We start from the raw sequence: 17,340 nt of genomic DNA on the forward strand, positions 1-17,340 counted from the left end.
CATTGGCTCTCGCAGTTCGTGAATATCTTAACAAGGACTAAGTATTTGGTACATTTTGTATCACTCTGCATATTTCTTCCAGCCACAAAGAATTGCTTGTATACAGATATTGTGCATTTAAAGAATATGAGAAACGATTTATTTTATATTTGTTTTCTATCATGACACCTCTTAAAGGATGCCATTATTTTTCTGTAATTTGTAACTCCTTTTTTAATCTGAGAAACAGGTTGGAAAAAGTTGCCTAAAGACAAGGAACTCAGTCTATAGGTCCTATCCACTTCCAATCCTGTTCCTTTACTTTAAATATAATTTCCATAATCATTGCAAAGCATTATCTAAACATATTGTGTCACATAGATGCTTCTTGGCAATTATTACCTAGCATTCAGGAATAATCATATGCTCTGCTTTAAGGATTGGACTAGCAATGTGAAGAGCTAAAGAACGCTTCAATTACAAGTACAGTGTTCCCTCGATTTTCGCAGGTTCGAACTTAGCGAAAAGTCTATACCAAGGTTTTTCAAAAATATTAATTAAAAAATATTTCACTGTTTTTTTCCCTATACCATGGTGTTTCCCACCTGATGATGTCATATGTCATCGCCAAACTTTCATCCGCCCTTAATAAATATTTTTTTAAATAAACTTTAATAAATAAACATGGTGAGTAAATAATCTAAATGGTTGCTAAGGGAATGGGAAATTGCGATTTAGGAGCTTAAAGTGTTAAGGGAAGGCTTGTTCATAGCCAAAAATAGTGTATTTACTTCCGCATCTCTACTTCGTGGAAATTCGACTTTCGCGGGCGGTCTCGGAACGCATCCCCCGTGAAAATTGAGGTTATACTGTAATGGGAATGGGGATTTTGAAATATCCTTTCCCTGCCACGCCCACCAAGCCATGCCCACAGAGCCGATAGGGAAAATGTTTGAATTTAACCCCTGATTCACAGCCTACCTAAAAGAGTTCACATAAAAAACTTTCACTCTAAATACAGCTCCTCATAGACAGAGAACGTAATTGTGTGATTTCACACAATTAGCTTTATATGCTAACTTCATTGGACTTATTTATAAGTGCACATTCAAGGAAAATCTCTGCTCTAAAAAGTAATACTTACAAAGTATGCATCTACAGTATTCAAAAACTTCCACTATTCCAAATCAAAGACGAGGGCTTGAAATGAATATACAAGTTGATTGCATATTTGATTGGATTCTTAAACTCCTTTCTCCTCTCTGGGCCCATTGACAACTGTAATGTGTTCATTCGGAGGAACACAATTATAGTAAGGAGAGATTGCTATACAGTATTAAAATGGTGTGCTGAATTTCTCTCTTGCTCTTTTTCAAATGTTATTAGGACCTCTGTGGATTTTAATAAGGATTGAAAACTTCCATATAGGCAGCAAATTGCTGCTTAGTGTGGTGTTCTTTGCGTACCATCTCACTGTCTACTGACCTTGCTTCCAAATTTTTATAGAGGTTAGAAATGGTCTTTGTGTTCTTTTGCATGTATTTCCAATATAAAATAACTGAGTTTATTTATCATGGCAAATGCAGTATCTATCCAATTAGTCTGTTTAATCAATCAGATATTGAGTGCACCTTCATCCTGGCTAGTACATCCTTTAGATATTTCAAACATCTTCAACATTTAATTGAGTTGGTTCTCTGAAATAGTTCATATTAAGTTGCCCTTTGCTTTTTTTCTCACACATCAAGAGAGAATTTGAAGGTATTTGAAGATCTGGAGATCTGAAAGCAGTTTATAGTGTGGTATAAGTCAAAATAATGTGTTTAAGGAAATAAGTGGAGACTCTGATATCATTATTAATTGTACAAGTCAGAAGACCATAAATTAATGCCTGTGGCATCCAAGATGGCACTAAACCCAACATTAAGTAAAAATAGAAGATAAATGGATGGATGGATGGATGGATGGATGGATGGACAGAAGATATAGACAGACAGACAGACAGATCGTGGTGAATTGAGATCTTTCATGTGAGCCTATTTTGTAATAAAAAATATTTTTATTTTTGCTCTCTGTGCAATTGCATCACATTGCAAAATGATACCCATCGTCTGAACAAACTGCTTGCCTTGCTTTATGGACTGTCTCCAAGACATCTTGCTTTATTAAAACTATTCTGATCAATATGAGATCTTGCTCAACAAATTTCATATCCCAATAACTGTACTTTATTCATGATCTTTGAACTATTTTCTGATAAGAACCATTTTGCCTTGCCATTTACATTCATCTACTTTTCTAATGATGCAAGATTTAGAAACCTTAAATATTGGAGCACTGAACAAAATCTTCCAAGAAAAATATATCTTGCAATGTATCAAGAAATGCTTCTCATCAAATGTGTTTCAAACACAGCAAGTTCAATACGCAATTGCTCCTTCATTCTGGCCTAACATATTGCAATTCAATGATCCCAATTTTAAAGCAATTTTGTAAAATCTATACATCTACTTCAGAGGATCTATGATTGCGCAGTGCATAGAACTAATTGGACAATAAGTCTCTCTAAGTCTAAGGCACCTAGAAAGGGAGGAAATCGGAAGCAGCAAAGTGTAAAGTATGTCACTAGGCAAAAATAGTTATCATTTTGAATGTATGCTATAACCAAATCAATTTGATCTTCCAATTTATTGTAACAATTCAATCCAATAATTAATGTCCAAATTGATTCAATTAGTAAAGAATTGCACAGTTGGGCACTAACTTGGCAACAAGTACCATTGGTACAGAGGGACATAATTCTGAATCAACATGCTAAGCTCCCTAACTAATTAGCCTATAATAGTTGCAAACTATTTGGTATCTTCAAAAAATGTTACAAGATCACAATTGTCATAAATTATCATGGAGAACGATTTCAGGAAGTTATAACAAAAACGCCTGAAATCATATTGATTCCTATCTCCATCATGAATACTGAAATTCTAAAAACAGCGGTTAATATGTGAGCCCAAGAGGTGACTAATAACTGAAAGAGGTGTGTGATATTCCAATCACACCTACACCTATAAACTCATGTCTGTCGGTAGAGTTGCTTTTAAATTAGAAGTCTATTGACATTACACATATAAATTTACCTTATAATTCATAACATTTCTGCCTAGTTAGGTGGTAATCCCTAATTACGTAAGGCTAATATTAAATTTTAAAAAAAACTAAATAGGCTGAATCTGGCCAGGAGACTATGAGAAAATTCTAATGCTACACTGAAAAATTGAAAAAATGATAACAGATGACAAACACATTTTCATAATTATTGCTAAAAAATAATTACATAAATGGGTTCATAAAGTTGCCGGCATAACAGCTCGGCTCAAGCCTGACATATTTACCCTTCTCTCTGATAATATACTTGGCCAAACGGTTAGCAGAAAATTGCTCTCTCCTAGTGCTTTCTAAGTGCTGAAATCTACTATTCCAAAACCTGTGAGCCACCATGGCCATCAGATAGTTTACTACAGCCACAATTGGCAAAAAAAAAGGTGCAGATTAGACACTTTAAAAATTATTATCTGGGGGATACTAAGTTGAAGAAAATTATGCTATACCTGAGAAGGTTAGGTTATACATAAGAAGAAATGTAAATCAAATACTTACTGAGAGAACAAAGTCCTTGACCGAACTATGAACTTGAATACATATTCCAGCGCTTTTAGCGTTCTTAATATAGGTTCACACTGTTCTCCTCTGCTTGAAGTGTCCAAATAGGTCTTCAGAACTGCCATTAATTTCCTGAAATCAGAAGAACATGTTACACAAATGGAAAACCATCTTTGGCAAATTAGATTTCTAAGTAGTGCAATTGGCAAATATATGTAGCACATACTGTAATATGGCAGATACGCAGGTATTGAAACACTTCATCTGAGAACTATTCAACATTATTATTTCTACCTTTAATACAAGGAAATTGTGGAGGGTAGACATAATTATTGCACAGAATAATATTACATAAGAAGTGCAGGATAGATTTTTGAACACTTTGAACCAAAAAATATGCATAGGACCACTATAAATTCTTGGGGGGGGGGGGGTGTTTTTGCACAGAGAATACTTTTGCCAGGATTAGAATGATCCACAAAGAATCAGTATAGAAGAAGTAAGACCAGGGGTGGGCTGCTGCCTGGATGGGGGCGGGGGGCGCAGTGGGGCAGCAAAAATGGAGCTTCACCCCAGAGCACCCAATTTGCACTGAAAGAAGTTGCAATTCAGGGCAAAATTCCGGGCATCCTGAATAAGCCATGCCCATGGTGTGGTAGTAAACATTTTGGTAGCCCTTCACTAAGTTAGACCCATTTACTTGTTTCTTTCTCTTCTACATGCCTCAAACAATATGATAGAATGTGTTTTAGGGTCTTCCCATATTGATTTCCCCATCAGGATTGTTATATACTTACTTGTAGGCTAAAGTTGCACTGAAATGTTGCTGTATGTAAGCTTCCAGTACAGTATTAAAATGCTGAAATTTTCTATCTGCAATGAGTCCTATTACATAAATCTGTAACAGAATAAGAGTTTTCATATGTAAAATGTATATATTTATTGATTGATTTGATTTCTATGCCGCCCTTCTACTGAGACTCAGGGTGGCTTACAACATATCACTTGGAAATGTATGTTTTAAAGAAAGAGAGGAAGGGGATTCTTCATTATGGACTCCATTGAATTCAGAATATTGATGACATTTAGTGTCTAATTAATTACTTGTTCCTATTCCAGATTGCTTGCTTTGGCAAAGCACTTGGAAATGATAAGTGCAGATATTTTCATGCAAGAAATAAAGAAAGCAACAAGAGCTTGTGAGCTCTGCTGTATAAAAATAGATGAATTTTTGATTACACTTTTGTGGCTGCCATCTTGGTTTTTGGACCATGCCAAGCAGAAAATTGTGAGAGGGAAAGCTACAGTACTTATGTCGATTGGGGTTCTCTATCTCACCAGTTAGGGATGTAAAGGAAATCCACCTTTGCTTTGTCCATTCCTTGCAGAAGAAATGGATAAATGCAATTGCCAACATGGATATGAGAAAAGCTATACATTCCAGTGAATTAAATATGATGGCATTTTCTTCAGTTCAAATTCACATAAAAATGTATGGACTTGCTAAGATCAGTCCAAAATTGAACCTTAATTTATTTTATATACAAACATTTTATATAAATGTTTGTGTTTGAATGTGTGTTTTAAAATACTAAGAACATGCATGTGGAATTTTAAAAAAATATATTATGGAATGTATATCAAATTTGCACATTGAGGAAAGCTGTATTGCAAAATTCCAAATATCTGGAAACAATATATGTGGATTTTTCAGAGTCACATGGGAAAAAATTAGAACATGCAGAATAAACGAGATTCTACCTAACTAATGGATTAATATCTAAGCCAGTGGTGAAATCTACTTACTCTCCTTTCATGTGCGCTTTGCATTTCATGCACGCTTTGTGTGCACCACCGTCATACACTCTTTTTCACTGTCTGCATATGCACAGAACCTTTGCACCGTCATACACTCTTTTTCACTGTCTGCATATGCACAGAACCTTTGCACCATCATACACTCTTTTTCACTGTCTGCATATGCACAGAACCTTTGCACATGTGCATAAAAAGAAGAACATTGTAATGTCTGGGCAGGGTGGGTGGAGCCTCATGCTGCCACCACTACTGTTTCTCTGAACCACCAGCAGACACCTTACCAGTACACCTGAACACATCGAACTGGTAGCATTTTACCCCTGATCTAAAAATGTGAGACTCCAATATGGACTTAGTTAGTAACTATCTCCTGAGATAGATAATTCTGGTGCTTCTGGTTCCACATAATGCAGTCAGGCTCACTAGATAGTTTGCCCACAATGCAAGGAGACTAATTATAGTATGGATAAGAAGTGAAGCCATCATGCTCACTTTGGTGGCATCGTTCTCTCTTGTGTCTTGTGTGTGTATGTGTGCGTGTGTGTGTATATGTGTATGTATATATATATATATATATATATATATATATATATATATATATATACATATATATATATACATATATACAGAATGCTAGAAAAGAGCTTATGTGATTGAAAGAGTCGATGCAGTAATCCTTACCAAAGCATCAAAGACAAGGATGTCATATGCGTCACTATGAGAATGTTCCATCATGATATTAAATAGGGCATCTAAAGTATCCTGGAGGAACTACAGAAAGGGAGAGAAGGAATGAAAAGAACAAGCAAATATGTTAATAGGTTCGGTATTATGACAGGATAAAAATTCTTTGAAAAATATTTTGATTTGTCTAAGCGGAAAACATCCCACCTAGCTCCAGGGAAAGTGTTTCACACCTCAAAGAATTCGTCCCGATAGCCCTGTCACCTGGAGCTTCACAATGTCTTTGAAGATTTATTTTCATCAGAGCTCACATTTAAGTCCAACAAGCACCGCCACGATTATTATTATGTTGTATTTAATGCTAAGTTTAGCATCTTAGCTGTGAATTGTCAAAAGGAGACTATAGCACATCTCCTTAACATTTCTAAAGCCCACAGCAGTTGTTTTTAACTGGGAGCAACTGTGACTATTCAGTAATACCAAAAGTGGATTTTATAACCAACTATTTTGTCAATTTGGTGCAATGGTTAAGGGATCTGGCTAGAAAATAGCAGACTGGGAGTTCTAGTTCTGCCTTAGGCATAAAGCCAGCTGTGCAATCTTGGGCCAGTTACTTTCTTTCAGTTCTAAGAAAGACACAATGGCAAACCATTTCTAAAAATCTTTGGCAAAAAACCCCTCTGCAGGTATTTGTCTAAACAATCTCAGAGAATCTGACGTGATTGAATGGAAGGGGGGGGGAAATACCCATTGAAACATAACAGTAGGAAATGATAATTCACTCTATCATCTTTCTGTCTATATTCTACGCTATTATCCAAATTCCTAGCCAGATAGGAAAATAAAAATGAAAATAAAAAGAACATTCATCTATTCTTCTCCATAAGTTCAGTTATTTTCTTCACCTAGTTATAAGAAGCTTCAAGGTAAGGGACAAATTTGCTTGATGCCCTTGCATCATTATCTCATTGTTTCTCAGTCTTAGATCCCTCAATAGGTGCATATAATTTAATTAAATATGATAATATCTGGGAATCTATGATAGGGAGCAGGTGCTTTATTCTATTCTTCACCCTGAGTCCGCTTAAATATTCTGTATGGGAAAAACAGGTGTCATTTGTACTGCTTAGGAACTTCAATATACCCATTGACTTTTTCAAGTGTTGTCAGTGTCCCAAGCAGAAATAATAATAATAATAATAATAATAATAATAATAATAATAATAACAACAACAACAACAACAACAGAGTTGGAAGGGACCATGGAGGTCTTCTAGTCCAACTCCCTGCTTAGGCAGAAAACCCTACACTACTTCAGACAGATGGTTATCCAACATCTTCTTAAAAACCTCCAGTGTTAGAGCAATCACAACTTCTGGAGGCAAGCTCTTCCACCCCTTGCTTCTTATTCTACCCTGAAATGCTTTGGAGAATAGGTTGACTCCTTCTTCTTTGTGGCAACCCCTGAGATATTGGAACACTGCTATCATGTCTCCCCTGGTCCTAAACTAGCCATGCCCAATTCGTGCAACTGTTTTTCATATGTTTTAGCTTCTAGTCCCCTAATCATCTTTGTCACTCTTCTCTGCACTTTTTCTAGAGTCTCAACTTGTCTATTTACTTGTCTTTCCACTGTTACCAAACAAGTAGGATGTTTGGGAAACACAAACTTGGATTTATATCTTAACCAATTAATTTTAATTCCATAGCTGGAAAAAATACCACTGACTTTATAAAGGACAATGACAAACTGGACCAAGTTCAAAAAAAATGGTTGTCAATGTGAATGACTTCTTAAACAAGAGTGATCAATCCGTCACTGTCAATCCTGTTGACCTTTTGCTACAAATTAAGATTAAATATCAGTCATTATGAACACTGGAGTAGACGGTATTCTTATCCTTATGAGCCTTATGAACAGTTGCATCTGTTCAGCCATTCTGTGTCACTAAATGCTGGATAAAGTGAGGTTTTGATCTAACAGGAATTTTTTTTTTTTTACAAAATTCCTACAAAATTCTTGGCAATTGTAGAATATTTATATGGTCAGCACTAGCTTGGGGACTCATTCCAATATATAGAAGATAGAGGTTACTTAAAACTTAATTAAATTAGATTGTTCCACATTATAAAGGAAGGAGTCAACCACATTTGGGAGAAAGTCACCAAGAGATTAAGAAGTCTGAAAACCAAAACCTCTTAGCAACAGTAAAAGATGTTGATATGTTTAGCCTACACAACAGATAATAATAATAATGTATTAGATTTGTATGCTGCCCCTCTCCGAAGACTCGGGGTGGCTCACAATAGTAATAAAAAACAATATTATAGCAAGACAAATCTAATATTAAACAGAAGCATATAAAACCCTATCATATTTAAAAACCAAACAACACATACATACCAAACATAAAATATAAAAAGCCGGGGGAAAGGTGTCTCATCTCACTCATGCCTGGCGGGTATAGGTGGGTCTTGAGTAGTTTATGAAAGACAAGGAGGGTGGGGGCCATTCTAAACTCTGGGGGGAGTTTATTCCAGAGGGCCGGGGCCACCACAAAGAAGGCTCTTCCCCTGGGACCCGCCAAACGACATTGTTTAGTCGACGGGACCCGGAGAAGGCCGACTCTGTGGGTGGCAAAGATAAAGATACAGTCACCAAATATCTGAAAAGTTGTCTAACAGGAGAATGAATTGGTTTATCCTCTATTATCGAAGTTTCAAGAACCCAAACCAATGGGTTACAACTCCAAGGAAGCATGTTTAGGGCTGATATCAGAAGAAATTCCTGCGTTACAGCTTCCAGTCCTTGGGACAGCTGCCACAATGAAATTAAGTTCTCCTTTGTGACAATTTTCAGAGGCTGGATGGTCATTTGTCAAAAATATTCTCGTGGATCCTATACTGAGCAGGGAGTCAGAATAAGTGGCCTCTAAGATCCTGTTCAATTCCATGATCCTTGAGTCTATGAATCTTGGGAACTGCCTGTTGTCCCTCTCAAGAAAACCTTGAGACATGATGATGATTAAGAAATAAATTGTGAGTAATCTATGAAGTCCAAACCTGCTATTTTAAAAAAAAGCACTTATACTACATAATATTTCTAAACATTTATTAAAATGTTAAATGTTTGATATTTAGGGTCAGAAATAAGCATTTAAGTGCACAAATATAAAGGACACTACAGTATAGAATAATTTAGTTTGTTGTCACCTGGTAGTCCGCATAAAGGAAAAACAGAGATTAATCACTTTGTTCTGTTCCTTGGTGATCCTGCAGTTCCTCCTCTGAAGGAACTATCCATTAAGAGCCTGAATTTTTAAATTCTTTGCAGCATTATAACTTTTGCTTCAATTTCATAAAAAGAGCTCAACCATGACAATGACAGATTTTACCACAGACTCAAATATTTTCCAAACAAAGCTATGATATTCATGTAACAGAGAAGGGAATGATCACTAAATGGCTTTTATTATCCTTGCAACCATGAGAACATTTTCCCTGTTTGTGTTTTGTTTTATTTGTACTAACAAAGGCAAGCTGTCTTTCTACCCGGCCTTGATATTGTGCTTACTATGAGTTAATCATGCATTAAAGACTAAAGTCTTGAATCAGGGGATCTGTGATTGTTACAAATGAACATGCCCAGCATTTTTATAAGTTTGGGGAATGCTAAAGCAGCAGCTCACTGATTCTACTTTAATCAAGGTGAATGTCCCCAAAGAATACTTGCATGAAGCTTCTGATGAAGAGAAAATGATTGTGTTTGCATTATTGCATTAGTGCTACTCCTTCACAAAATAGTATTTTGCACAGTTACTTTCTTTACTATTTTTGGTGCTCAAAATGAGGAAAAGGAGCATCCATGTGGCCCTTTTGAGGTAAAGTATGGTTCACTTTCCAGGTTAATAAATCAAGTTTAAACACACAAGTTTCACTTGCAATAATTGGAGGGGGGGCAATTCAGCATGAAGGCATTGGGAAGCAATACTTAGTATGGAGGAGCAATACATCGGAATAAGAAAACTGCATTCTTACTGTAGAACGTATCTGGAGAATTGTGGTTTTATTGTCCAACATATAAATGTTCTGATCTAGGACATTACATGACAAGTTATCTGCAGTTTTATAAAATTGCTCCAATTCTGCCTTGGCTAGTGCTAAATTGAGTAAACAGGGGAATACTGCAGAGTTTTAGGCTGTTGGTGTTCTTATTTAAACCAACTTATGATCTTGCAATGCTACTCTATTACCTTTGGGCTGCCTTTGTGTGTGTGTTGTAATTCTTCCAGACTCACTGAATTTAGTTCTTTTAGAAGTTTCATAAAGCAAGTAGCAGAAAAAGTCATGTCTATTTCATTTGATCAATTGCAAAGATCCAACTGATAACATTTAAGGGAAATAAATTGCATCTAGCTCAGCCAATCCAATCTTGATAATAAAAGTTAGACTAGTGTCTTATTCTCTGTCCATTTACTGGTCTATCTGACATTCTCTAACAATGCCAAAAAGAATGGAGGGGTGGCAAGGGAGAGTTAAGAGAACATTGCAATTGGAACAAAGTATAGGAAAATATGTCCAATCCTTCATTTAATCTCCAATGATGTATACCATACATTCCTTAACCTAAACCAATATAGATGTACTGCTCTCTTTCTCCCACCTTCTCATAATATAAAACCAAATTTCTAAGCACCTTTTTATTCAGTCTAAGAGGAACTCTCAGCTAAAGTGCTCAGAGCTATAATCGTTCACAGTGAATTCCAATTGTTAAAATGCAAGTTAATATTCCTGGATTCAAGTGCTCCATATTGAGAAACAGAATCAGGTAAAATTTATCTAAAGTCTTAGGTGATAAATGCAATGTATCAGATGTAAAATGCAAGCCTATATTTACAGACATTTTCCTATCCATTGAATAAGACCCCTCTACTCTTTCAAAAATGTGCATACCATACCTATGAATATTTGCATAGTAATTTAAATAATTGCCCCTTGCTGTTTCTGGTTTTGGAAAAAATTTACATGCTGGCAGGCAGATGGCTCTTCAGTGATTTTCTTTAGTTGATTGAAAGCAGAGAGGGAGAATCTAGTGGAATTAATAGAACCTTTTCTGGCATTACTGATTACCGTACTTTCCTCCTCTCAATTTGGTGTGCTCCCTCTTCAGATGCTGTGGAGCCTTCATCAGGCCTGGCTGAAATGTAGTGAGTACCTTCAAAAGCTCTCTTGAAAATGCTTTTTGACCCGCATTTTCATACATTACATTAAAGGAAGCACATCCAACTCAGAATTCTGAATACATGGACATTATAACTATTATTTGTAAAGATGGATAGATGTTTCCTGAGAACAAAAGTAAAACTAGTTAGAGAGACATCACCTGTCCAAAATTTGCAAGAATGGAAAGAAAGAAAGAAAGAAAGAAAGAAAGAAAGAAAGAAAGAAAGAAAGAAAGAAAGACTGGTTGAATTAAATCTGATGTGCCGAACCAACAACAAACAGGAACACTTTCTTGAAAAAAGGAAGTAGGAATCCAATCTTCATAGAAGTGTGTAATTAATCCCCCCTCTTTTCTCCTCTCCCTCCCTCCCTTCCTCTTCCTCCAAATTCCTATCCTGCCAACACAGGATGGGAGTATCTCATACTGTTTTCTGCTATTCCCAAACTATATAAGAGCACTCTTTGAGAGAGTTGGTCAGTTTAGAAATATGAAATATAAATACATAAATAAAAGAAATCTGTATAAGAGGTTTTATAGATGGCATCTTGCACCAGCGTGGTTGGCAAAGATGTTTAAATATAAGTCAGCTAAATGTTGGGAGTGCCACCAGATACCTGGATACCTGGATCTTACTATAATATGTGATGGGTATGTGTAAAAGAAAAAAAATGGACAAAAATAAGGGCATGGTTGGAAAAGATGACAAAACAATACATTGATTTAAAACCAGAAATATTTTTGCTGAGGATATTATCTGAAGATTATAACAAAGAGAATACCTATTTAATTATCCATGTTTTAACAGCAGCTAGAATTGTATTTGCACAACACTAGAGAAGTGAAGAAATTCCTGATGAGAAAGTGATTTAAGAAAATATTAGAATGCGCAGAAATGAACAGATTAACATTAGCAATTAAAGAGAAAGAACAAAATGAATATTATATGATATGGCAAGTATTTTACCCATGATTACAGTGTAAAAAGGGGAACTGGAAATAAAAAGAGAAGATTAAAGAATAGAAAATATGTTAAGGTAGAGGTATAAATAAGATGATAATTTTAGTGTTATAATAATGAGGGTAATTATCATTATTGTATTTTATAAGAAGACATGTTAAGAGGGGAAAAAACATACTATAATTTTAAGATTAGAGAATTATATTAAAGGGAATGATGTTGTGAGCATAGAGGTTTGATGCATAGAGATATTTTAACCCAGAAAATACATTGTTTAAGGAAAGATGGAATATTTGTAAAAAAAAATTGGGTGGGGGGAGACTTTATTTTTTAAAAAGGGAAAGCTGGTTCTTTTTTCCATTCAATGATTCTGTCCAATTCCCAGAAAAAAGTCCTGGCAGTTTTCTTGGCAATGGTCTTCTTAGAAGTGGTTTGCCATTGCCTACTTTCTAGGGCTGAGAGAAAGTGACTGGGACATGGTCCCTTCATTTTCAAAGTAACAGTTCTGGTACTCCTTGTATAACTTTGGAAGAAATTTGGGAAATGTAACTTCTTTATTCAGCGAAGAAATAATTATTTGCTCCCTCAGATGTGTTAGAAAATTATTGTGGTAATTTCCACTTTAGTTGGCATTCAGCATACTTCCGATAAATCCATACATCTAGATTAGCGTAAACACATGCACCATTCAATAAATCTACAAAATTGTAGCTGGAGATTTACTTCAATAATCAACAAACTTAAAAAAAAATAGCTGCCCAAAACAGAATAAAAGGCAGGCAAAAAACAGGGAAATAGAAAGATATGAACTACAAAGAAGAATTTACAATTTCTCTTCCTCTCCTACCTACCCACCTACCTACCTACCTACCTGTTGTGGTTCAGTCTGGTAGGTAGGTAGGTGGGTAGGTAGGAGAGGAAGAGAAATTGTAAATTCTTCTTTGTAGTTCATATCTTTCTATTTCCCATCCATCTATCCATCTATCCATCTATCCATCTATATCATCTATCTATGTAGCTAGCTTGGTACCAAGCTACCTAGCTATTTCTATCCATTCTATCAAAAGATACAGAATTCTCCAGAGTCCCTTGAAACAACACTGTGAAGAATTAGTACTAGTAGTCACAAAAGGAAGAGCTTTTGGAAACAGGAAACAATTTTGGTATGTGGGATAATCTAGTTTAGTCAGAGGTGGGTTCCTCCCAGTCGCCCAAACCGGTAGCAAACTACTGGTGACATCATGATGATGTCATGGAATTGGTTTGGTTGATGCCAGCCCACTTCCTTTTTTGGGGGGGATATTTTTTTTAAAAAAATCCTGGGCTTTTTTTTTCTGTGCATGAACAGAAGCTGAGTTTCTGGCACTGCACATGTGTCATCATCTTGTTTTTGGCTTTTGGGGAGGATTGTTTTTTAGGCAGTGCATGCATGTGCATATGAAGCACATGAGCAGCCATGCAGCATGGAAGGAAGTGAACCGGCAGCGAGGTAAGTTAGAACCCACCCCTGATCTCAGTCTTAGACAAGTTTAAGACAAAAGAGTTATTTCTTCTACATATTTATGCTCTACAAATGGCTTTAACTCTTAAATCTGAGACTGACGAAAGTGGATACTTGGGCATGATAGGAGAGAAACCTCCACATTCAATCTATTCCACATCTGCTGCCTGAAGTACGTTGTTTTTTTTTACTTGGCTAACAATGAAATCACCTCTGAAAATCTTTATCATGTATTCAGTTCTTGCACCTTCAAAAAGCAATAAATACACGCAAATATCTTGAAGTTTTCACCAAACTGATACAATATTTGAAGAAGAACTATACTTCAGATCCTGCATAAAAATGACAATCCTTACAAGTCAAAGTTGCAATTACAAAAATTATAAAACTTTCCTGCTGATTCATAGCATCTGTTTTCATAGAAAGTCCTGGCTGATAGAAGATATACCTTAACAATTTCTTCACCATCCACAATCTTCAATTTTTCTAAGTTTTCCTTCAAGAGCTCAGGTTTCATTCGCCACTTCAAAAGGCCCAGTAAACCCACTATAGAAAAGAGGAGGAATATATTCAAGTACAAAAATACAGAGAATACATTTCAAGTATAATATAGAATAGTTAGGGTTTTTTTTTTACCATTTTGAGTTAGCTTAGTTGAGCAAATGAGAGTTGAAATGGCAAAGGAATCTCTTGAGCTTATAGAAAGCCCTCCGACAATACTTGCACTCCGACTTAAGGTTGAAAGTTTAGACTCTACTTGACTGCGGATTGAAGGGAAACTCAAGTACATGTTGACATCTTCCATTTTCTTACTATCACCCTTGAAAACAAAACATTAATGAGATTCACTGACTTCAGATGATATGAAACAGAACTTTCATGATTTTACTGTATTTTTCCAATACAAACTCCTGCTTCCATAATCCCACACATTTCTACATATCTAAAAATCTAAAAATCTGAAATGAGACATAAGCAAAGCATAGGTCTGCAATTGATAAAGAAAGTGAAAGTACACAAATCTTTGCACATATTGGAGCAGTAGTAGGCTAATAATAGACATGTACACAGGGGTGAGCTGCTGCCCGGATGTGGGGAGGGAGAGATGTGGTGGGGTAGTGAAAATAGAGCTCCACCCCAGAGCACCCAATTTGCACTGAAAGATGTTGAAAGAAAATGCAGGGCGTCCTGCATAAGCCACAGTGTGGTAATAAAAAATTTGGTAGCCCTTCACTGCTTGTACATCTTCATTCTGGTTCAATCAAGCAATATCAACAAGGTTCTTTCCTGGTACCTGGATGCTATCAGAAATTGGGGAGATGGGGGCTAGACTTTGTCTCAACCCTAGCAAAATGTGGTAGCTGTGGATTTTAACTTCACCTCCTGCCTTTGGTTCTATCCTTAATTCTTCCTGGGTGTGCACTTTCCAAATCAAAATTTGTGTGCAAATTAGTGTGTGAGAGAGACTCCTTATCAATTCACAAAGCTACTTAAAGAATAAGTGACAACTATGGCTGGGGATGGTGGGGCTCGCTTTGTGCAAGTTCAATTTATACACTAATTATGCTTCTTTCTGAATTGGGAGAACTTGCTCATGGTAAGTCATATTGTATTCTATCTGGGTTATTGAAATACACTCTTCATAAGGTTGCCCAGCATCACTATTGAGAAATGGGCTCCATACAAATGATTTAAATAAATAAAATTATACATTTTAACATATTCAAGTTAGGCAGAGACAGATTCTCTGCTGTAATGGTTTTTCAATGTTTTGCTATATTAAAGCGGAAGTACTCTTAAAAAAGGTGAGAAACCACAAGTTCATTAGCTATTAAAGGCCTAAAGCGATTACAACCAGGTTAAATGAAAGATCATGCATGAAATTATTCCATTGGCATGTTCATTCGGTAGAAAAGGGATTAAGCAATCATAAAATAAAATAAAGTCACTCTGTGTAGATTAAGGTAAAGCTATTAATTAATCTAAGTTATCACTTCCTTTTCAAATGCCCAAATTGGCCTTTGATGCCAGGATCATACTTAAAATTGGACAAGAAAATCAATAGGCAGAAAATGTAATTAGTATACTATTAACATGTTCACCTTTTTTGATTCCTCTTTAACCATAGCTCAGTGCAATAAAAAAAGAGTGAGAGATCAATTTTTGTGGGATCTGCTTCCCCTAAGTAAGTTTCCTTCTCTTCAAGGAAACCTTGAAAATGGCCATTAATAAATTATTTCCAAAGCCAAACCACTTTGCTTACATGCCTGTTTATGGCAATAATTTGCCAATCGACTCTAGGGCTATGTGGAGCAACTATGTTTCACTTAGTATGGTTGACTCCACTCCAGCTGCTGGAGTAAGCTACTTCAAATCAATGCCTCAGCAGGTTCTGCCTTTACACCCTCTATTAAAAGCATCAAGGCATGGCATTTTGCTTCAAAGAAAAGTCACTCAAAAGCAAAGAGCTGATTCAGCGCAGCCTAGAAGCTTCGTTGTGACACACAAAAACTGGACACCACTTGGTTCAAAGTGAAACACTTTTTTTTTTAAGATGGTGTGTCAAGAGAATTCAGCAAAATGTAATCAGTTGCCAAACCACTGAAGCCATAGGCAGGATAGTTGTATAACCTCTGAAAAGATAAATGATGCAAATATCAGAAAATGGAGCTAATTGCTAGCTGGGTTCGAGGATTGCTAGATTTTTTTTTCTTATGAACAAACGTCAACTGCAGTGTTTGCTCCTGCCTTGCGTGTGCTTGCCTTTTACAAACAAATTCAATCTCTCATACCAAGCCATTGGATGAAGTTTTGCACTATGAATTATCGTCTTTTTTATTTTTATTTTTTTTCACCATCTTAACATAAACCTCCATACATATATCGTAGGTCATATCAAAATACATATAATAATACATTTCTATCCAATAATCCATAAACATACTTCCTAATTTGCACCCTTTGTACTTTTTTCAATGTCTGTTTTACTCCAATATTTCATATTATTCCCTTCCTTCAACCTCCCTCTCTTCCCTATACTTTTTTCTCCTTCTCTCCCTCTTTCCTACTTACCTCCTCTCCTTCTTTCCCCTCTACTTTCTCTTCTTCCCTCTTATCCTTTCCATGAGTAAATCTAATCGTAATGCATTTCCTATGTAACAGATGGGTAATTCATGTCCCTAATTTCGTTTAATCATCTATGCTATTCTTAAACTTATATTTCCCCCATCCATATTTCTACATATGTTATATTTTTCTAGGTATTTTAACTACTGCCCCCCCAATCCTAAGTCACCTATTTTTGTTGCCCAAGTCTACCACCCTTAATTTTCCACTTAATTTCCATTTAATCGATGTTTAATTTAATCTTCCATACCTATTTGTTGTATCTTGGACCTCATGTCATATATCCTTCAAATCCATTCTTTTTGTGTTTTTGGTTTTGGGCCTTACTTTTCCCTTTTCTTAATTTTTATCTTTACTCATTTTATTATTTTTAGTCATCTCTAAATGCCC

At 35.9% G+C, this 17,340-nt stretch overlaps 1 protein-coding gene across 1 annotated transcript in view; it reads right to left on the reverse strand.

The window, feature by feature from the left end:
- Positions 1-17,340, reverse strand: part of DOCK2 (dedicator of cytokinesis 2) — a 344,199-nt gene that overhangs the window by 274,037 nt on the left and 52,822 nt on the right. The window contains exons 18-22 of the mRNA XM_070735887.1: positions 14,461-14,644; positions 14,273-14,370; positions 6,139-6,228; positions 4,437-4,537; positions 3,637-3,771 (exon numbers count right to left, since the gene is read on the reverse strand). Coding sequence (XP_070591988.1) covers positions 3,637-3,771; positions 4,437-4,537; positions 6,139-6,228; positions 14,273-14,370; positions 14,461-14,644 — 608 coding nt within the window. The remainder of the gene's footprint in view (positions 1-3,636; positions 3,772-4,436; positions 4,538-6,138; positions 6,229-14,272; positions 14,371-14,460; positions 14,645-17,340) is intronic.

Source organism: Erythrolamprus reginae, chromosome 2 (genome assembly GCF_031021105.1).
Source record: "Erythrolamprus reginae isolate rEryReg1 chromosome 2, rEryReg1.hap1, whole genome shotgun sequence".
Lineage (NCBI taxonomy): Eukaryota > Metazoa > Chordata > Lepidosauria > Squamata > Dipsadidae > Erythrolamprus > Erythrolamprus reginae.